The sequence below is a fragment of the Ictalurus furcatus genome, chromosome 8 (assembly GCF_023375685.1).
Source record: "Ictalurus furcatus strain D&B chromosome 8, Billie_1.0, whole genome shotgun sequence".
NCBI classification, from domain to species: Eukaryota; Metazoa; Chordata; class Actinopteri; order Siluriformes; family Ictaluridae; genus Ictalurus; species Ictalurus furcatus.
Window position 1 is genome coordinate 1,493,466 of NC_071262.1, and position 14,711 is coordinate 1,508,176.

Genomic DNA, 14,711 nt, shown 5'->3' on the forward strand with positions numbered 1-14,711 from the left:
GTTGATTCATTTTCTATAACCGCAGCTCTGACAGTTTTCACAGGTTTATATTCATGAACTCGTTCTAACATGTTCGTGGTAGTTTCTGAAGGAACTACTTGGATGAAGAATGCTGCAATCTGATTGGACAGAAGGTGTGCATTATATTCGTAGTAGTTCCGGCTGTAACGGGAGTGATCGATTCATATTAATGAACTCGTACTGATACGTCATTGTTTGTACTGTTTCTAACAGCTCATACACAGGGACATGTACGGCTGATGCTCGACATCATCGAAGATTTCCACAACATTAAACATTCACTGTAAACCATTCAAATGTGTGGCGTTTTAAACATTAATAAATGAAATATTATCGTTGGTCAATCTCTGTGGTATAAATAGAATAACACACTCCAGACCATGCTGTTATGCGAAAATAATGCATTTTAATAATGGTGGTGGCATCACGGGATATATGCACGTTACTTTTGTATAACAGCACGGTCTGTCGTCTGTTACTTCTTACATAATATATTTTCCATCCATCTATTTTCTGTACCGCTTATCCTACACAGGCCCGCGTGGAGTCTGGAGCCCATCCCGGGGGGACACTTTGGATGGCACAATCGCACACACATTCACACACTATGGACAATTTGGAAATGGCAGTTAGTCTACAATGCATGTCTTTGGACTGGCGGAAGAAACCGGAGTACCCGGAGGAAAGCCCCGAAGCACGGGGAGAACATTCAAGCTCTGAGAACATGTGCAGCCACATATCCACTACAAATATAAAATATATAATCGTGCCGACGTATTTGTTTTTTTAGAAACCAACATTTTATTTACAAAAAATACTTTTTTTAAACAGACGATTCGGAGGGAAATATTCCGAAAAGCAGCCGATAAGAGTCCGGCGTAACTCCTTTAATACTCTTTAAAAATCATCTCGGGGAAATTCCTCAAGAAATCCGTTGAGAAAATGACAAGAATACATTTCTGGATATTCTAGGCGAAAATTTTTTTTTAGTCTAACTTTTTTTTTAACATGATAAAATACTCAATTATTTTAATTTATTTATTTATTTTTATCACAACATAATACCCATAGTTCCATTTGTGTTATTCCAGAGGTTCGATGACTTTATTATTATTATTATAAAATGTGGAGGAGCAAATAAATAAAGAATGAGTGTGTCTAAACTTTTGACCGGTAGTGTAAATTTTTTATAGTTTTAATATACAATAGTTTATTCCGTACTTGTATTATGTTAATTTGTACTTTTTAAACAACTGGGGTGAAAAAAACACTAACTTTGGGGATTTTTGTTCCGCATATTTGGCAACCCTGTAAGAGACGGCCCAGAGCCTGCAGTGAACCTGTCGCTCCTGTTAGTGAGGGACCGGGGCGTTGCATTGTATGCAGGTCCTGTCGCGGTTTCCACACAGAGATGGCCGAATATAGCCACACGGGTATATTAACGGCTCTGTTGCTGTTTACGGCCGTGACGGTGAGAGATATTTATCTTGGCCGGACTGCGACGGAGCAGCTGGAGCAGCAGGCCGCGAAGAGCAGCATGGCCTCCAACGGCTTCCCGGAGCCGGAGAGCAGCTCACCCAGGCAGAACAAACCCAAATTCTACACAGGACCGGTGCTGAAGTTCCAGTACTGGTGAGAGCATTCTACTATCCTCAGTTTTCTGTTTGTCGGTCTGCCTTTAATGTACTGAATAGTTAAATATTTTAAATAGAAACTCAGGGTGTCAAAAGCTAATTAACATTGCCAGTAGAAATGGACGTTGTGTCCCCAATGGCTCTCCGTGTAATCTATGACACTCCGTAGCGTATAGACGCCATTGTTTTCTTCCTGTTACAGGAAGTAGGAAGGGAGCCATTACGCACGCTCTTACGTGTACGCTAGGAAGAGCGTACAGTACGCGGGACGCAGATGTCGTCATCAGCGGAGTAACTGCAGGTCGCGCATGCGCATAAAATTCTTTTGCACTACTTAGTCGTTCCACAAGGTGGCAACAGTGACCCAGGGCCGTTGATTCTCAAGGTAGTCGAAGAAAAAAAAACGGACGAGACGGAAACTTTCTTTTCTGGTTGAGTGGTCGCACAGACCATCTTATCTTTCTCTTTCTTTGTTATTTTCATTTCTTCTTCCTCTAGTAACAAGTGAAGTAGCATGTCCTTCTCCTCCATTGTTCTCATGTTGTTGTGATTCTTCTTCGTTGTTGTCCTTCACACCAGAAGACCTGCTTTACCGCTCTATACTGACTCTTGTAGGCCAGGAGGGGTAGTGCAAGTTGTCGTAATGCGCATGCGTCGGAGTATATTTTGAAACGCTATGCGTAAGCGTTATAAAACCCGGAAGTATACTTTGGGGTAGTGATAGGGGTAGCAGGGGTAATGATAAATTAGTAGGTCAGGCTTACAAAAAAAAAAAAAAAAAAGAACACGCAAAAGATAGTGAATGTAATGTTGTAAATGTGCTTTGTAATGACATAATGTTGACATCTTGGTGTTTGTTTGTTTGTTTGTTTTCAGTATTTCCTGAGGGTACAGTAAGGTGTTCCAGGAGTACTCCCGGTCTATCAGCCAGCTGTACCCGGACATCCGAATCGAGGGAGGAAATTACCCTCCCAAACTCCTCAACAAGTCAGTTCCCTCTCCCAAAGTGCACTCTGTTGCATAAAAGTCGAATTTATTTTATTCCTTACTTGTAAATAACAAAATAACCCGGAAGAGATGTGGAACGTGGGTTAAACCGTGGCCTGAGCAAAAGTTTATTAAGTCACGGAGAAAACCCGTTTGGAAAACGGTACTCCGGTCCGGAATGCTTGTTTGTGTTTAGATGCGCCTCCTGTCAGTCAGCCATTTTATAGACACTATGCAGGACACCTGAGATCCTGGGGGTGGGGCTTCATGAACATGGGCGGGAATCAATCAAATGTCCAACCCACTTAATCTTTAGAGACCTAATCTTGAAAAAAAATATATATACCATTTTAAATGCATTAAGTAAGCACACTCGCACACCACGGACAATTTAGAAATGGAAATCAGCCCACAACACACGTCTTTAGACTGGGAGAGGAAACCGGAGTGCCCAGAGGGAAACCCCCGAAGCAAGGGACGCATAGAACACGCGAACTCCGTGCACACAGGGTGGAGACGGGATTCAAATCCCCAACCCTAGAGGCGCGAAGCAAATGTTCTAACCACAAATCCAGCGTGCCCCACCTCGCACCTGAATGTTCAGGTTACAGCTCTATAAACATGCAACAGACTTCCCCTCATAATGATTTAAGAGGATGTTGGGCTTGTGTTTTTTAAATGCTGTAAAAATACAAGAGGCCAATCCAAATACAAACACGTTCTGGACCGAACAGAAGGTTTCCAAACTGGTGGTGGTGGTGGTGGTGTTGTTTTTCTCCAGCTACATTATACACTTGCTCTCAGGCAGTAGTTTAAAACTGTTATATTTTATAATTCCAACCTAATTTCTCACATTATTTGTACTAGTCAGAACGTGGTGGATTTGTCCTTGATCTCGCAGTACACGTACGCACCGTGTACATGTTTTACACGTCGCTCCTCTGCCTTTGATTTCCCATAGATACATTGCAAATTTCATCTCCTACTTTAAACTGCTCGCCATTGCCCTGATCGTCACGGGACAGAATCCTTTCCAAATGCTTGGAACGGACACGCCAAGAGTTTGGTCCTGGGGTCAAGAAAATAAGGTAAGAGACGCCTCGTTCCAAGATACGGAACGATCGTCGTGTTTGTTTTTATGTCTTTCTGTAAAGCCTGTTCTGATAAACGTGAAGAACGTCGAGGCTAAGAACGGCACACGTGTGCAAGCCGAGAGATCATATACATGTTATTATAACGCCTGTACGTGTAGTAGTTCACGTTATTGTTATGAAAACGTGTCGGACACGTCCTCGGTAAACGTGTCGGACTGTTGTGTTTGAAGACATGCTTACGTCTTACGCTCGTGTCATTTTTCTTTCTCTTTCAGATATTCTCATGTCTCATGGTGTTTTTCCTCAGTAACATGTTGGAGACCCAGTTCCTGTCTACAGGAGCATTTGAAATAACGTTAAATGGTATTTTTATTTATTTTTATTAACTTTTCATGTTTCTGAAAGGGTATTATTATTATTATTATTATTTATACTACAGTTCTGAACATTACTCCAATCATTCTTTATGTACGTTACTGGATGGAAAGATTAAGCTTGTGTTTAAAACAATATAATTGTTATTTACAGTTATATTTAGGACACCTGCAGTTTATAGCGACGTAAACATTCGACTTCTTGCATCCTAATGACGTCTTTGCCTTATTTCCGTAACGAATCAAGCACGACATGGCGCGCTGTTACAGGAAAAGCATCAACCATGGGACCTGACACAACGCTTTTACCATCCTAAAGTTGATTATTTTCCAATAACACAACGTCCTGAAGTGTTGTATCGCCCTTACACTACAGCTGCTGTTAGCAATTCCTCTTTTTAAAAAAAAAAAGATAATAATTAAATAACGAACATCACTTCATATACTTCGAAATTTTTTTTAAATCAGTTTGGATTTACGTTTAATTTTATGGAAGGTTTCCGTTATCTCTATTGTTTTAGCTGCTATAAATAGTCTTTTTTTTTGTATCTTTTATTTCTTGAAGTTAATAAGATGTAAAAATGCAGCTCATGTTACTGAGAAGCCAGAACTATTAAATAAATATCTCGGTAACGCGTTAATATAAGATCGAACACCCGCAGCCGACGCTACTTTCAGACCTGCTGTTCTAGAGGACTAACCAACACCCCACACTCTGTCCTGTTTGTAGACGTTCCCATTTGGTCAAAGCTGCAGTCAGGGTATGTACCGAACATCCAGGAGCTCTTCCAGATCCTGGACAACCACCTCAAGATGAATCGGGTCGACAACCTCAAATTCGCCTCGGCGTAGCACTGCTGTTCAAGCTGAGAGAGACAGAGAGAGAGGCAAGTGTTAAAGGCATTCGACCGAGGCCTGCTTCCTGTTTATCAGCACACGCTGAAGATGTTTTTCCTGATATCACGATCGACTCAATAAGGCTGACGTTACGTATGACGCGTAACGACGTGTGCGCTCGCACTGTTTACATGTTGGACCGGGATCGGGTGCATTACACCTGTATCCTCTAGAGGGCGGATCAGAGCCGAATTATCTCTCTTCCATGTCAAACTGTGTGTGTGTGTGTGTGTGTGTGTGTGTGTGTGTGTGTGTGTGTGTGTGTGTGTGTGTGTGTGAGAGAGAGAGAGGGAGAGAGAGAGAGAGAAGGTTTTTGAGGATCGGGTGACATACTTCCAAATTCCAAACAGTGGTCCAGTTGTGGACGACCTCAGTCTATAATATCCTGATAATGAACAGGAACATGACCGTGAAGATGAGACGGACTGAAACACATTGATATTGATTTAAAAAAAAAAGGATTTATTTTTAACAATCTGTTTACATAACCTCTTAGGTTATCGTTTCTATCAGCACCCCAACATCACCACCTTCAACAAGCACTTAATTTAAAAAAAAAAAAAAACACCACGTGGATGTAAACGTCACTATAGAAGTGACACAAGCCTTAATTCTTATGTCTTTTCTTCCACGTGCAGGTCTCTGGAGCTGTTTTTCTGGACAGAGGGACCGTGGACTGTGGCTTAATGAAGGCCTGTACTGCAAACAGCTTGCTGTGGGTGCAGACTGGATGTTCCTGCCACCACACACACTTCCTCTAGCCAGCGACACACTCCTCCAGACTCGCTTCCATCTCTACCGGGCAGCGTGCTATATCTGCATCCGTAGTGTGAAAGTCCTTCATGAACCCGACGCACTAAACTTTTATTTTACCGATGCTGAAATTTAGAGATATATGAGCAAATATGACCAAATCACGTTGGGGTCAGGAAAGTGTCATGAAATGCCGCACATGTTTGGATGATGTTGGATAAGTTTGCTGTGCGGCGCTGCTGTAAAACTGTAATTATGTACACAGGTTGTTTCACATATCTATGTAAAACTGATTTTTCCGGGTAAAGGAAATGTTCGTGCTGATGTGCAATTCGTTTACTTAACGCTCCACTTCGGTTAGATTCATCAGGAGGTGTAATTCCACGTCCCTTTGGCAGAGCTGATGAGGACGTGGTTTTAGGGGGGAACACGTTATCTATCGGGGTCTGCGGGTTCATCCTTCCTCTTAATTCTTCAGGCTTTTTGTAGCAATGTCGAGCTGCCTGTTTAGAAAGGTCTTCAGAGTGAACCACCGTCTTAATCAGAACAGTTGCACATCACAGGTTAGATAGAAATGGTACTTTTGATTTCCACAATCTCTCCGTTTCACTCCTAATAGGTGAGCTAATGAGAAACCTCTTCTCTTTTAATCTATCTTATTCATGAAATTGTAACCTAGGGGACATTTTGATGGACTTTAGCTCGAGAAGAATGGAAATTTTACCGTCGTTTCAGAAGAATAAAGAATGATAAAAATCGACCGCTTGTGCATTGATTTTAATGAATACAGTACAGCGTCTGCTTTTCGGAATACTTTGCTCCGAGTCGTCTGTTTCAAACAATATATTTTTTTTGGAAATAAAATGTTATTCATGTCATCAAAAGGTTTTTAATATCACGAGAAACATTTCAGTCGAGTGTCCACAAACTTTTGACTGGTAGTGTGTGTATATATATTTTTTTCAGATAGCCTTGTAAGTACACCTTTATTGAAATCGTTCCCATGGCTGGATCTGGAAGCCGTCCCAAGGTTGCGATGGACTTTAACAGGAAACGTGGCGAACACTTCTCTCACACACACACACACACACACACACACACACACACACACGACACTGCTGCCGAACTTATTAACAAATTCAGAAAGACTGGAAGTGTTGCGATCTAAACTAGAAGTGGACATCCATGAGTGACGTGGTGCTGGCAGACATGGTCCCCTACATATGGAGACACCCTGTATAATGCTTTTTAATAATAAGAACCCCATAATTCTCACAGCTTGATTCTGAGCAGCGTAATATTACCCTTGAATGTGTTATAAAGCACACGTGGGAGTTCGGTATCCGGGTCTCTTGCCATATTAACACTGATTGCTTTAGCTAGTCTGATAAGCACACAGCTTCTGCTGCAAAACTCACTGGGTACTACATCCCTTCTCAGATTACTCGCAAATTGGTCTGTAATAGAATCGAAGCTGTTGTTTCTGTTTTGTGAGGTCACAAACATGAGCTTGTTTAATTTCAGGAGGTTTTTTTCATTGCAAACTGCACAATGTGTTTAGTTAACTCCTATAATAAACTCCCCCCCTCCCTCATAATATCAGATATTGTACCTTTTTTCTCAAAATATTGTGACACTTTTCTTGATATATTAACATTTTTCTCAAAATATTGCAATTTTTTTCCTCATAAAATCAGATATCCCTCTTTTCCTCCATATATTATGACTTTATTCTAGAAATATTGGACATTTTTCTCGTAATATCAGATAATATGCCTATTTACCTCTATATATTATATGAAATATTACAACTTTATTTTCTAAATCTCATTTTTATTTTTCAAACCGCGGCTTTAGTAACAAACCCACAGGAAATAACCCAGTGTAAATCCTCCACACCGATAGATGTCAGTGTGCACTGTACGACTTCTTCGTCATATATATGGCTGCATCCTAAACGGCCGATACATTGGTCACGCAGTGCACTATACACGGTTCGGAACCTATTGTATTACACCCTAAATAGTGCATAGGGAAGGTGCATAGGCTGCGTTTGTAACTCTACACCTACGTTGATTTTTGAAACAGAAGCTAGCTTGGCTTGTCGATGATTTTTACAGTATGTTGAAGAGAGAACTTGATATTTCTTGTCATTTTATCCATAGTCTTCTTTTACTTCATATTTGACCAAGGATGTTTAAAACAAAATGGAGGGTTAATTTTGCGGATTAAAAAAAAAACAAACCAAACAAACAACAAAACAAACGAGGAAGCAACACAAAGCTGTGCAGGCTAACATCTTAGCTTAGCTTAGTTTAGCTTAGCCGGAAATCTATTATTGTTCACTGTTTAACAGGAAGTCAGCTCTACAGCGTTGTTTTATATTCAGTTTAATGTCGGAGGTTATATAATTGAAAAAAGAAACGAGGTTAGCTCAGTTGACACCGCTAGCATCCTGGGTGTATTCTCGGCGCATATTCAGCTACCCTGCTAACATGTAGCTAACTTTTATATAATCTAATATGAAGCTCGGTGTGTCGTGCTAAACCAGGGGTTTACAGTACACCTATAATCCAGGTGTACACCAGCACGGCTTGAAATATCATGGCTTATGTCAATGAGATGCTTTTAATAGCTAATAAACACGACTCGCTTGTATAGTGTAAATCTCAGTGCCACTTGTTTTTCTTCCAGTTGGTGTATTGGAAACTTTGGCCGTCTTTGATAGCGTCAATGAACATTCATTTCCCCTCAACGTGCTAAGACCTTCTTGTCAAATCAATAATGAGCAGCGCGGTGAGTGACGGCTTTGCCCTTTTGTTACCCACGTGATCTGAAGGCATCCATCCACGTGACTTGCACTGATTACATTTAAACCGTGCACGTGGGCTGGGGTCTCCCTTTGCTTACCTGTGTTGTCTCACCTGTCTTATCTGCTAACCCAACTCAAACGCTGCTTTTATTTATTTTTTAAACGTTCTGTTGTAGACTCAGAGGAAAAGACGGACGACTTCCACTTCGTGTTCACGACGCAACAGCAAAAGAAGCAGGACACAAATGTCTCAGGCCTCGATGGAGACCATCGATGTTCTAGAAAGCGACAGGTTAAGCAGTGAGTTTACAGAAGTTTCTACAGGTGTGATAATGTGCTGGTTTGTTGGTACCACCTACAGTAAGTGTACAATCCAAAGACCTGTGGTGTGTCTCAACCAGTTTCCCTAGCTCCCTAGGCCGAGAACCAGTATATCGTGTACACGAGTTTGGGCACTGGTAAGGACCCTGGCTCACTGCACACTGGGACACTGATGACTCAACTTCCTGTGACATGGCTATGTACTCCCGTTGTAAAGCATCCCTGAAAAGTCAGGTGTAAACTTGTTCGCTTGAAGTCATGGTACTTCAAGCAGGATTGTGAAGTAGCTAGTGGATTTTATTTATTTAAAAAGTGAAAAGCTGCTGCTACGTGATGGACTGGATGAGTGTGTGAACCAGCGGGGTTAAAGGTGTTTGTATTCAAATGGCATTGTGTGGAATGCTCTGAAATGTCATGATGATGATGCACTGTTAAAACGCAGGGCCTTGTATGGTAGGCATTCAACATGAGCAGAGTTTAAAAGCCTGTATAATTATTTACATTTACCAGCAGATTAACCGATTAGTGTCAAGGTCACAAAGGTCAAATGTCTGGAATGTGTAGATGTTCTTTGCATACTTACTACTTCAGTAGCTTTCATCATGTCTGAACTGTATCTTCAGAGTATTTCTGGCATGCAAATTGGTAACAGGGAGGGCTACACTTGTTTTTATTAGGTTTTCATGTCTGGATGCTGCCTTTATTCCAGATCATTACCTATTAACCCAATAAAAATGTGCAGCTCAGTGTGTGTTGGGTATTGGGTCAACTCTTACGACCCCTTCTACCTTTTCTTTTCCTAGGTGAAGAGGTAGTAGACTTAACCTGTGAAGGGTCCGAGCCGGCTGTGGTTGATCTCACGAATAATGACTCGGTTGTGGTGAGTTGTTTGCTCTTTAACAAGAAAAGATTCATGATTTTATTTTGTGTTTTCTATTAAAATGAATTTTTTTCTTCTTTTTTTTTTTTTAATTGAATGCTTGTTCCCTCCTTCTCCTGTTTAATCATTCTGATCACCGTGTGAAACCCAGCTTGTGGATGATGGTAATTAATCTCCTTGTTTTTATTATTATTATTTTATATCTTTCTAAAAACTGCTATTCAGACATCTTGCCCAGATAAATGAGTAGATGAAACGCAGTATTCAGATTGACGGACTTGTTTTATGCAACATTCGATTGGGTTTTTATCTTGGTGTGTGTGTGTGTGTGTGTGTGTGTGTGTGTGTGTGTGTGTATATATACTGCTTTTTGTCTTGTCATGTCATTCAGTCATGTGGTGATGAGAATTAGTCACACGGTGTTGTTGCTTTGGAAGGTGCGCAGAGCAGACGTACGCAGGGCCCGGAGAGTTACGTGCTGAGCAGCGATGACGAGGAAGAGCCGAGTCAAAGTCTCAGTCCGGCTCTCCTGTCGTCGCTACACGCGAGCGCAAGAGCCAGGTAAACCTCGCCACGTCAGGACTTTAAAAATGTGTTTGTTTTTTTTTTCTTTAAACCTCTGGTGCTTGTGTTCTACTTTTCGTCTTTTCTTTGAAATGATTAGAGCCTCTGTCTTTTTGGCTTCACCTTCATTCGCCTTGGAGGAAACGGTCAATTTGAAAAAACGTAAAGGATAAAAAGCATGGTTTTGTGTGCCCTTGTACAGGTCTACACCTGGAGCGGTTAGCTGCCCTGTGTGCATGGATGCTTATGCAGAGGTAAAAATGACCAAAGTCAAGTGAACCACACCAGGGTTTTTCCATTCAGCTGTCTCTTATGGGTTTTTAAAAAAATTTTTTTTTTTTAATGGCATAATTAAATGTTGCTTGAGGTAGTATTTTCTATAGGCGTAAATAAAGGGAAAATAAAATAGCAATGGAAACATTTTATTTAATTTTTTTTTCAAGTACATGATTATTGTAAATACAAGTATCCAACCGTTTCCTAATCCTCATGCTACTGGATTAAAATAGCATACTTTAAATACTTTAGGTTATTTTAATAATAGTAGGTCTCAGATTCGAGGCTTGGCTTTTGGGGGGGGGGGTGGGGGGATAGTTTGAGAGCATAGTGTTTTTGTGGAATTTTAAAAATGAACAAAGATCAAAATGTTTAACAGACAATTTTTCACAGCCTTCTTTGCTCATATTTACCAAGGGTGCCAATATTAGCAGAGGGCACTGTACTGTCGAGTTTAAATAGCTTATTTTTTTATTAGGTTAACAGCATGTAGCAGATCCCTCCATCAAGAGCCTTGCGTCTATCAAAAACACATCCTCATGCTAGTTCACTAGGTCATGGACTAGGGTACCATCAAGAGCACAAGTTTTTTTTTTTTTTTTTTTTTAATTTATTTATTTTTTTTTTTGTGGCGTAAGTTTGAACCATTCGTTTTTCTTTTACTTGCATTAATTAAATATGAAAAATAAAGTGAGCCAACACAAACCCATCGATCAAGGGAAATAAAAATAAATCATTCAATTACGACTTAAGGAAATGGTGCCGTACGAGCAAATGACCGATTGGTCCGTCTTTGCATAGCCGAAAGCCCTTAACAAATGCTTGAGCTGATGGAAGATTTAGCTCTTGACTTATTATTATTCATCTTGTATATTAAATATTTTTATTGGCATAGAAGTGAGTCAAAATATCTTCCACTTCTGCCTTTCAGTCTTCACCTTGATTGTTCATTTCTTGCTCCTACTAGCGCTCACTTGTACTTTTATAGAGTTTAGTGGGTGTCGCTACATGCAAATGAGCTGTGTCAGGAGCGCACTTTCCCCGAAACATTTGTAAATACAGTGGAAAAGTTTAGTTCAGTGTGGCTTGCGCAAACATCTACATACATTAAGACTGATCAAGGAGGCCTAATGGATGAATCTAAAGCTACCAGTGGTACAAAAACTGCTTCTCACCTGAAACCTTTTTATTTTATTATTTTTTTAATATGTATATAAATCTTTTCCAGATCATTGAGAGCGGACGGCTCATGGTCTCCACCAAGTGTGGCCACCTGTTCTGCAGCCAGTGCATCCGCGACTCCCTCGCCCGGGCTCACAACTGCCCCACGTGCAGGAAGAAACTCACTTATAAGCAGTATCACCCCATCTATATCTGAGACGGAAGGGGACATTGAGGTTTCACTGTCCTGTGTAACCAGACCTGCACTCGTACAGTTTATCTGTCTCTGCCAAACTCCTTCCTAAAAGCTGGCACTGTACTGTACATCACCTGAGCTTTTTAGTATCATGCATTAGTGGGTTAATATCCACAAAGGTAAAATCTGATCAAGGACTCGGAACGAGAAAGCAGTTAAATTCTTTGTAAAGTGTTGCTCTTAATGTTACGTTCATGCACTAAAATATTGGTTCCTAGTGTGACATGTGATGTCCTTTACTGTATTTCACAGGAATCTGTAGCCAGAGCACATCTTTGTGTGTGTGTGTGTATATATATTCTTAGGATGAAGCAAAAAATAAATGCTTAAAAATGATGCACTCGGCTGCTTACTACCCAGCTCGCTGTCATTATGCCATGTAGGACACACCATGCCTGTGTTTCACCGTCAGACGGACCGAATCTACCATCTGCTTTTAGCTAATCATTGCAGTCTGTTGAAAGAATTGTGCAGTTGGTCTGTTCTTCCATGAATACATTCACTGTAAATATTTGTATGTATGACATGTACAAAGATCTAGTAAGTTAAAAGTAAGGAATGTGTAAGCTTCTTCTAATAAAAGATTACCTTGAATGCTTTCCTTGGGTCAAATAAGATGGAACTGACATCAGAACAAAATCAAGACCGGGCGTTGTTTATAAAAAACAGATTAGCCATGTCTTCCTTATTTACGGTACAGAAAGTGTGTTTATCGTCAATATCCGTCAACACTGGTGGAGTCGCTTTACAAGGGTAAATCTTGTGAAGTATTTTAAAGTGTGCCTTCCTCCCCCCCACCCCCCACCTGTAATACTAAACTTCAATAAATTAAATGCTGTAATATGTGGGGACGTCTTCCTGTGACAGAACACAAGTGCTAACTCCTCATGGGAATGACTAAAACGCAACATTAAGCAACAAATTAATAACCGAATTGCTAAATACACCACAAAGGTTTCAATGGGAACGCATTTACAGTGTTTCAGGGTGAACTTTTCCTTTTAAACTGTTGCCTACACCTTCAGCACTCAGTCGTGTGTCTGCTTGGAAGTTCCACAAGATGGCGGCGTGTGTTGTGGGGAAAGGAAATCGAGAGTATTCCTCTGTTAGATTCTATCGCGTGTTAGACTCACGCGTACAAAACAAGCTCCATCTGGGGTTTCTGTTAATTCTTCTGCTCTCAAGATATTACAGTCCTATTATCAATTCCTATTATTGGTATGTATTGGCGGTAATAAAAAGGATACCTCTTCTGGGAACCTTCTCCCCCCAAAACAACAGAAACCGTCAAAGAATTTCTAATGGTTTCAACTACAAATACCATTACAAACCATTATCATTATTGGTCCTTAATGGTATCCACTAGACATAACATACCACCAATAGAAGTTTAACAAATGACCAGTAGAGACAAACAGGAACCGTTACAGTTTCCATTACAATTCCCATTATAACCAGTTAAACCATTACAAGTTCTATGAGGGTTTCTATTGTTTTGTTTGTTTCAGCAGGGACATAAGCTGAGGTGTTTTGAACGATTGAGGTTGTAATTAAATCCATTCAATTCATACGAGCAATCAAACAAACAAATAATTAGAGTAATAAATATATATATATAACCTTGATAACGATGAGTGAGTTGTGATAATATAATAATAATAATAATAATAATAATAATAATAGTGCATATGTGTGTATGCTTATATAAGAGTGACATGAAGTGAAATCCAGGCTTCTAGACTAGGTCAGTGCATCATATTTCCAATAGGAAGTGATTTGGGACACGGCCATACTCTACTATCGTCTATAAATAACGTGTTTATAAATCGCAGCTCTCTGATTGGTTGAAAGTTAGGCGCGGGGCGGGGCGTCGCGCGGACTGTACAATGCAGTGTGAAGGTACGGCTCGTGCTGCTGCAGGGCTAAATAATCAGTTAAGTGTAAGTTTAGTCAGAGGAGTCCAGTGCTAAGTCTTATTGTTTATTTAGTTGGAGTTTGGTTTAGTCGGAGTGTTGGGAGTTATCTCAGTAAAGAACTAAAGGTTTGTCAGGAGCAGACAGAGCGAAAGTAGAACAAATCTCTGGTCAAATCTCCAGAACCGAACTGCAGGCTTGTCGCCTCCGGTTACCGTGCGCGCGAGACTGACTGACAGCCAAAAATATCCCTCAGCGCCTGGTTTATTTACATATAACGTTCATTTAATTGCAAAAAAAAAAAAAGAAAAAAAATTGATAAAAGTGTTTATTCCGTTGGTGCTCAGGCAGAAAAAGAAGCAGTTTGGATTGTTTTTGTGACTTGGATTTTGGATACTTCAGAATAAACAGGACCTTTCATTTGCCTGGAAAGATGTGAGCCTGAGAGCTGATCAGGAATAAATTCTGAATAAATTCTCTCAACACTTGGTAAGTCTTTATATATATATATATATATTATTTTCTTCTTTTTAAAAAAAAACAAAAAAAACATTCTTTTTGCATTAGAAATATTAGTTTTGAATAGTTTTTTTCATGACGAAAGTAAACAAACCTACTGGAGGTTAGTCTTCACATTGGTGTTGCTCATGTCTAATCCCAGAATCAGTGGAAAACTTATTATAATAACAATATGTAATAATGTTACAGTATTATAGCTCTTTTTTTGTTTGTTTTTAAAGGGCTTCTTGACTCAACTCCAAAGTAAAA

At 40.1% G+C, this 14,711-nt stretch overlaps 3 protein-coding genes across 4 annotated transcripts in view; all 3 read left to right on the forward strand.

Annotated features, from left to right (window-relative positions):
- The first annotated feature begins 1,320 nt into the window (after window positions 1-1,320).
- selenot2 (selenoprotein T, 2) lies at window positions 1,321-6,520 on the forward strand. The gene is made up of 6 exons (XM_053631476.1): window positions 1,321-1,653; window positions 2,532-2,642; window positions 3,604-3,730; window positions 4,012-4,099; window positions 4,841-4,997; window positions 5,646-6,520. Exons 1-5 carry the CDS (start codon window positions 1,433-1,435, stop codon window positions 4,960-4,962), a joined length of 669 nt encoding a protein of 222 aa, XP_053487451.1. The 5' UTR covers window positions 1,321-1,432; the 3' UTR covers window positions 4,963-4,997; window positions 5,646-6,520.
- Window positions 6,521-7,779: 1,259 nt separating this feature from the next.
- rnf4 (ring finger protein 4) lies at window positions 7,780-12,629 on the forward strand. 2 transcript variants are annotated; one of them, XM_053631589.1, is made up of 8 exons: window positions 7,780-7,879; window positions 8,455-8,556; window positions 8,749-8,896; window positions 9,697-9,773; window positions 9,925-9,937; window positions 10,211-10,334; window positions 10,540-10,591; window positions 11,842-12,629. In XM_053631589.1, the coding sequence occupies exons 2-8, from the start codon at window positions 8,545-8,547 to the stop codon at window positions 11,989-11,991; spliced, it is 576 nt and encodes a 191-aa protein (XP_053487564.1). In that variant the 5' UTR covers window positions 7,780-7,879; window positions 8,455-8,544; the 3' UTR covers window positions 11,992-12,629. The 2 variants fall into 2 exon arrangements, with proteins under 2 accessions (XP_053487564.1, XP_053487565.1); XM_053631590.1 differs by having other exon boundaries at window positions 8,749-8,872.
- Window positions 12,630-13,856: 1,227 nt separating this feature from the next.
- The window catches only part of fgfrl1a (fibroblast growth factor receptor like 1a), a 43,386-nt gene continuing 42,531 nt past the window's right edge, over window positions 13,857-14,711 (forward strand). The window contains exon 1 of the mRNA XM_053630438.1: window positions 13,857-14,432. The gene's annotated coding sequence lies outside the window, so the exon portion shown is untranslated. The remainder of the gene's footprint in view (window positions 14,433-14,711) is intronic.

Coding starts and splice junctions, on each gene's coding strand:
- rnf4 (XM_053631589.1), top strand. Junction 8,897..9,696: donor GTTTACAGAAGTTTCTACAG/GTGTGATAATGT, acceptor TTCTTTTCCTAG/GTGAAGAGGTAGTAGACTTA. Junction 10,335..10,539: donor CACGCGAGCGCAAGAGCCAG/GTAAACCTCGCC, acceptor GCCCTTGTACAG/GTCTACACCTGGAGCGGTTA.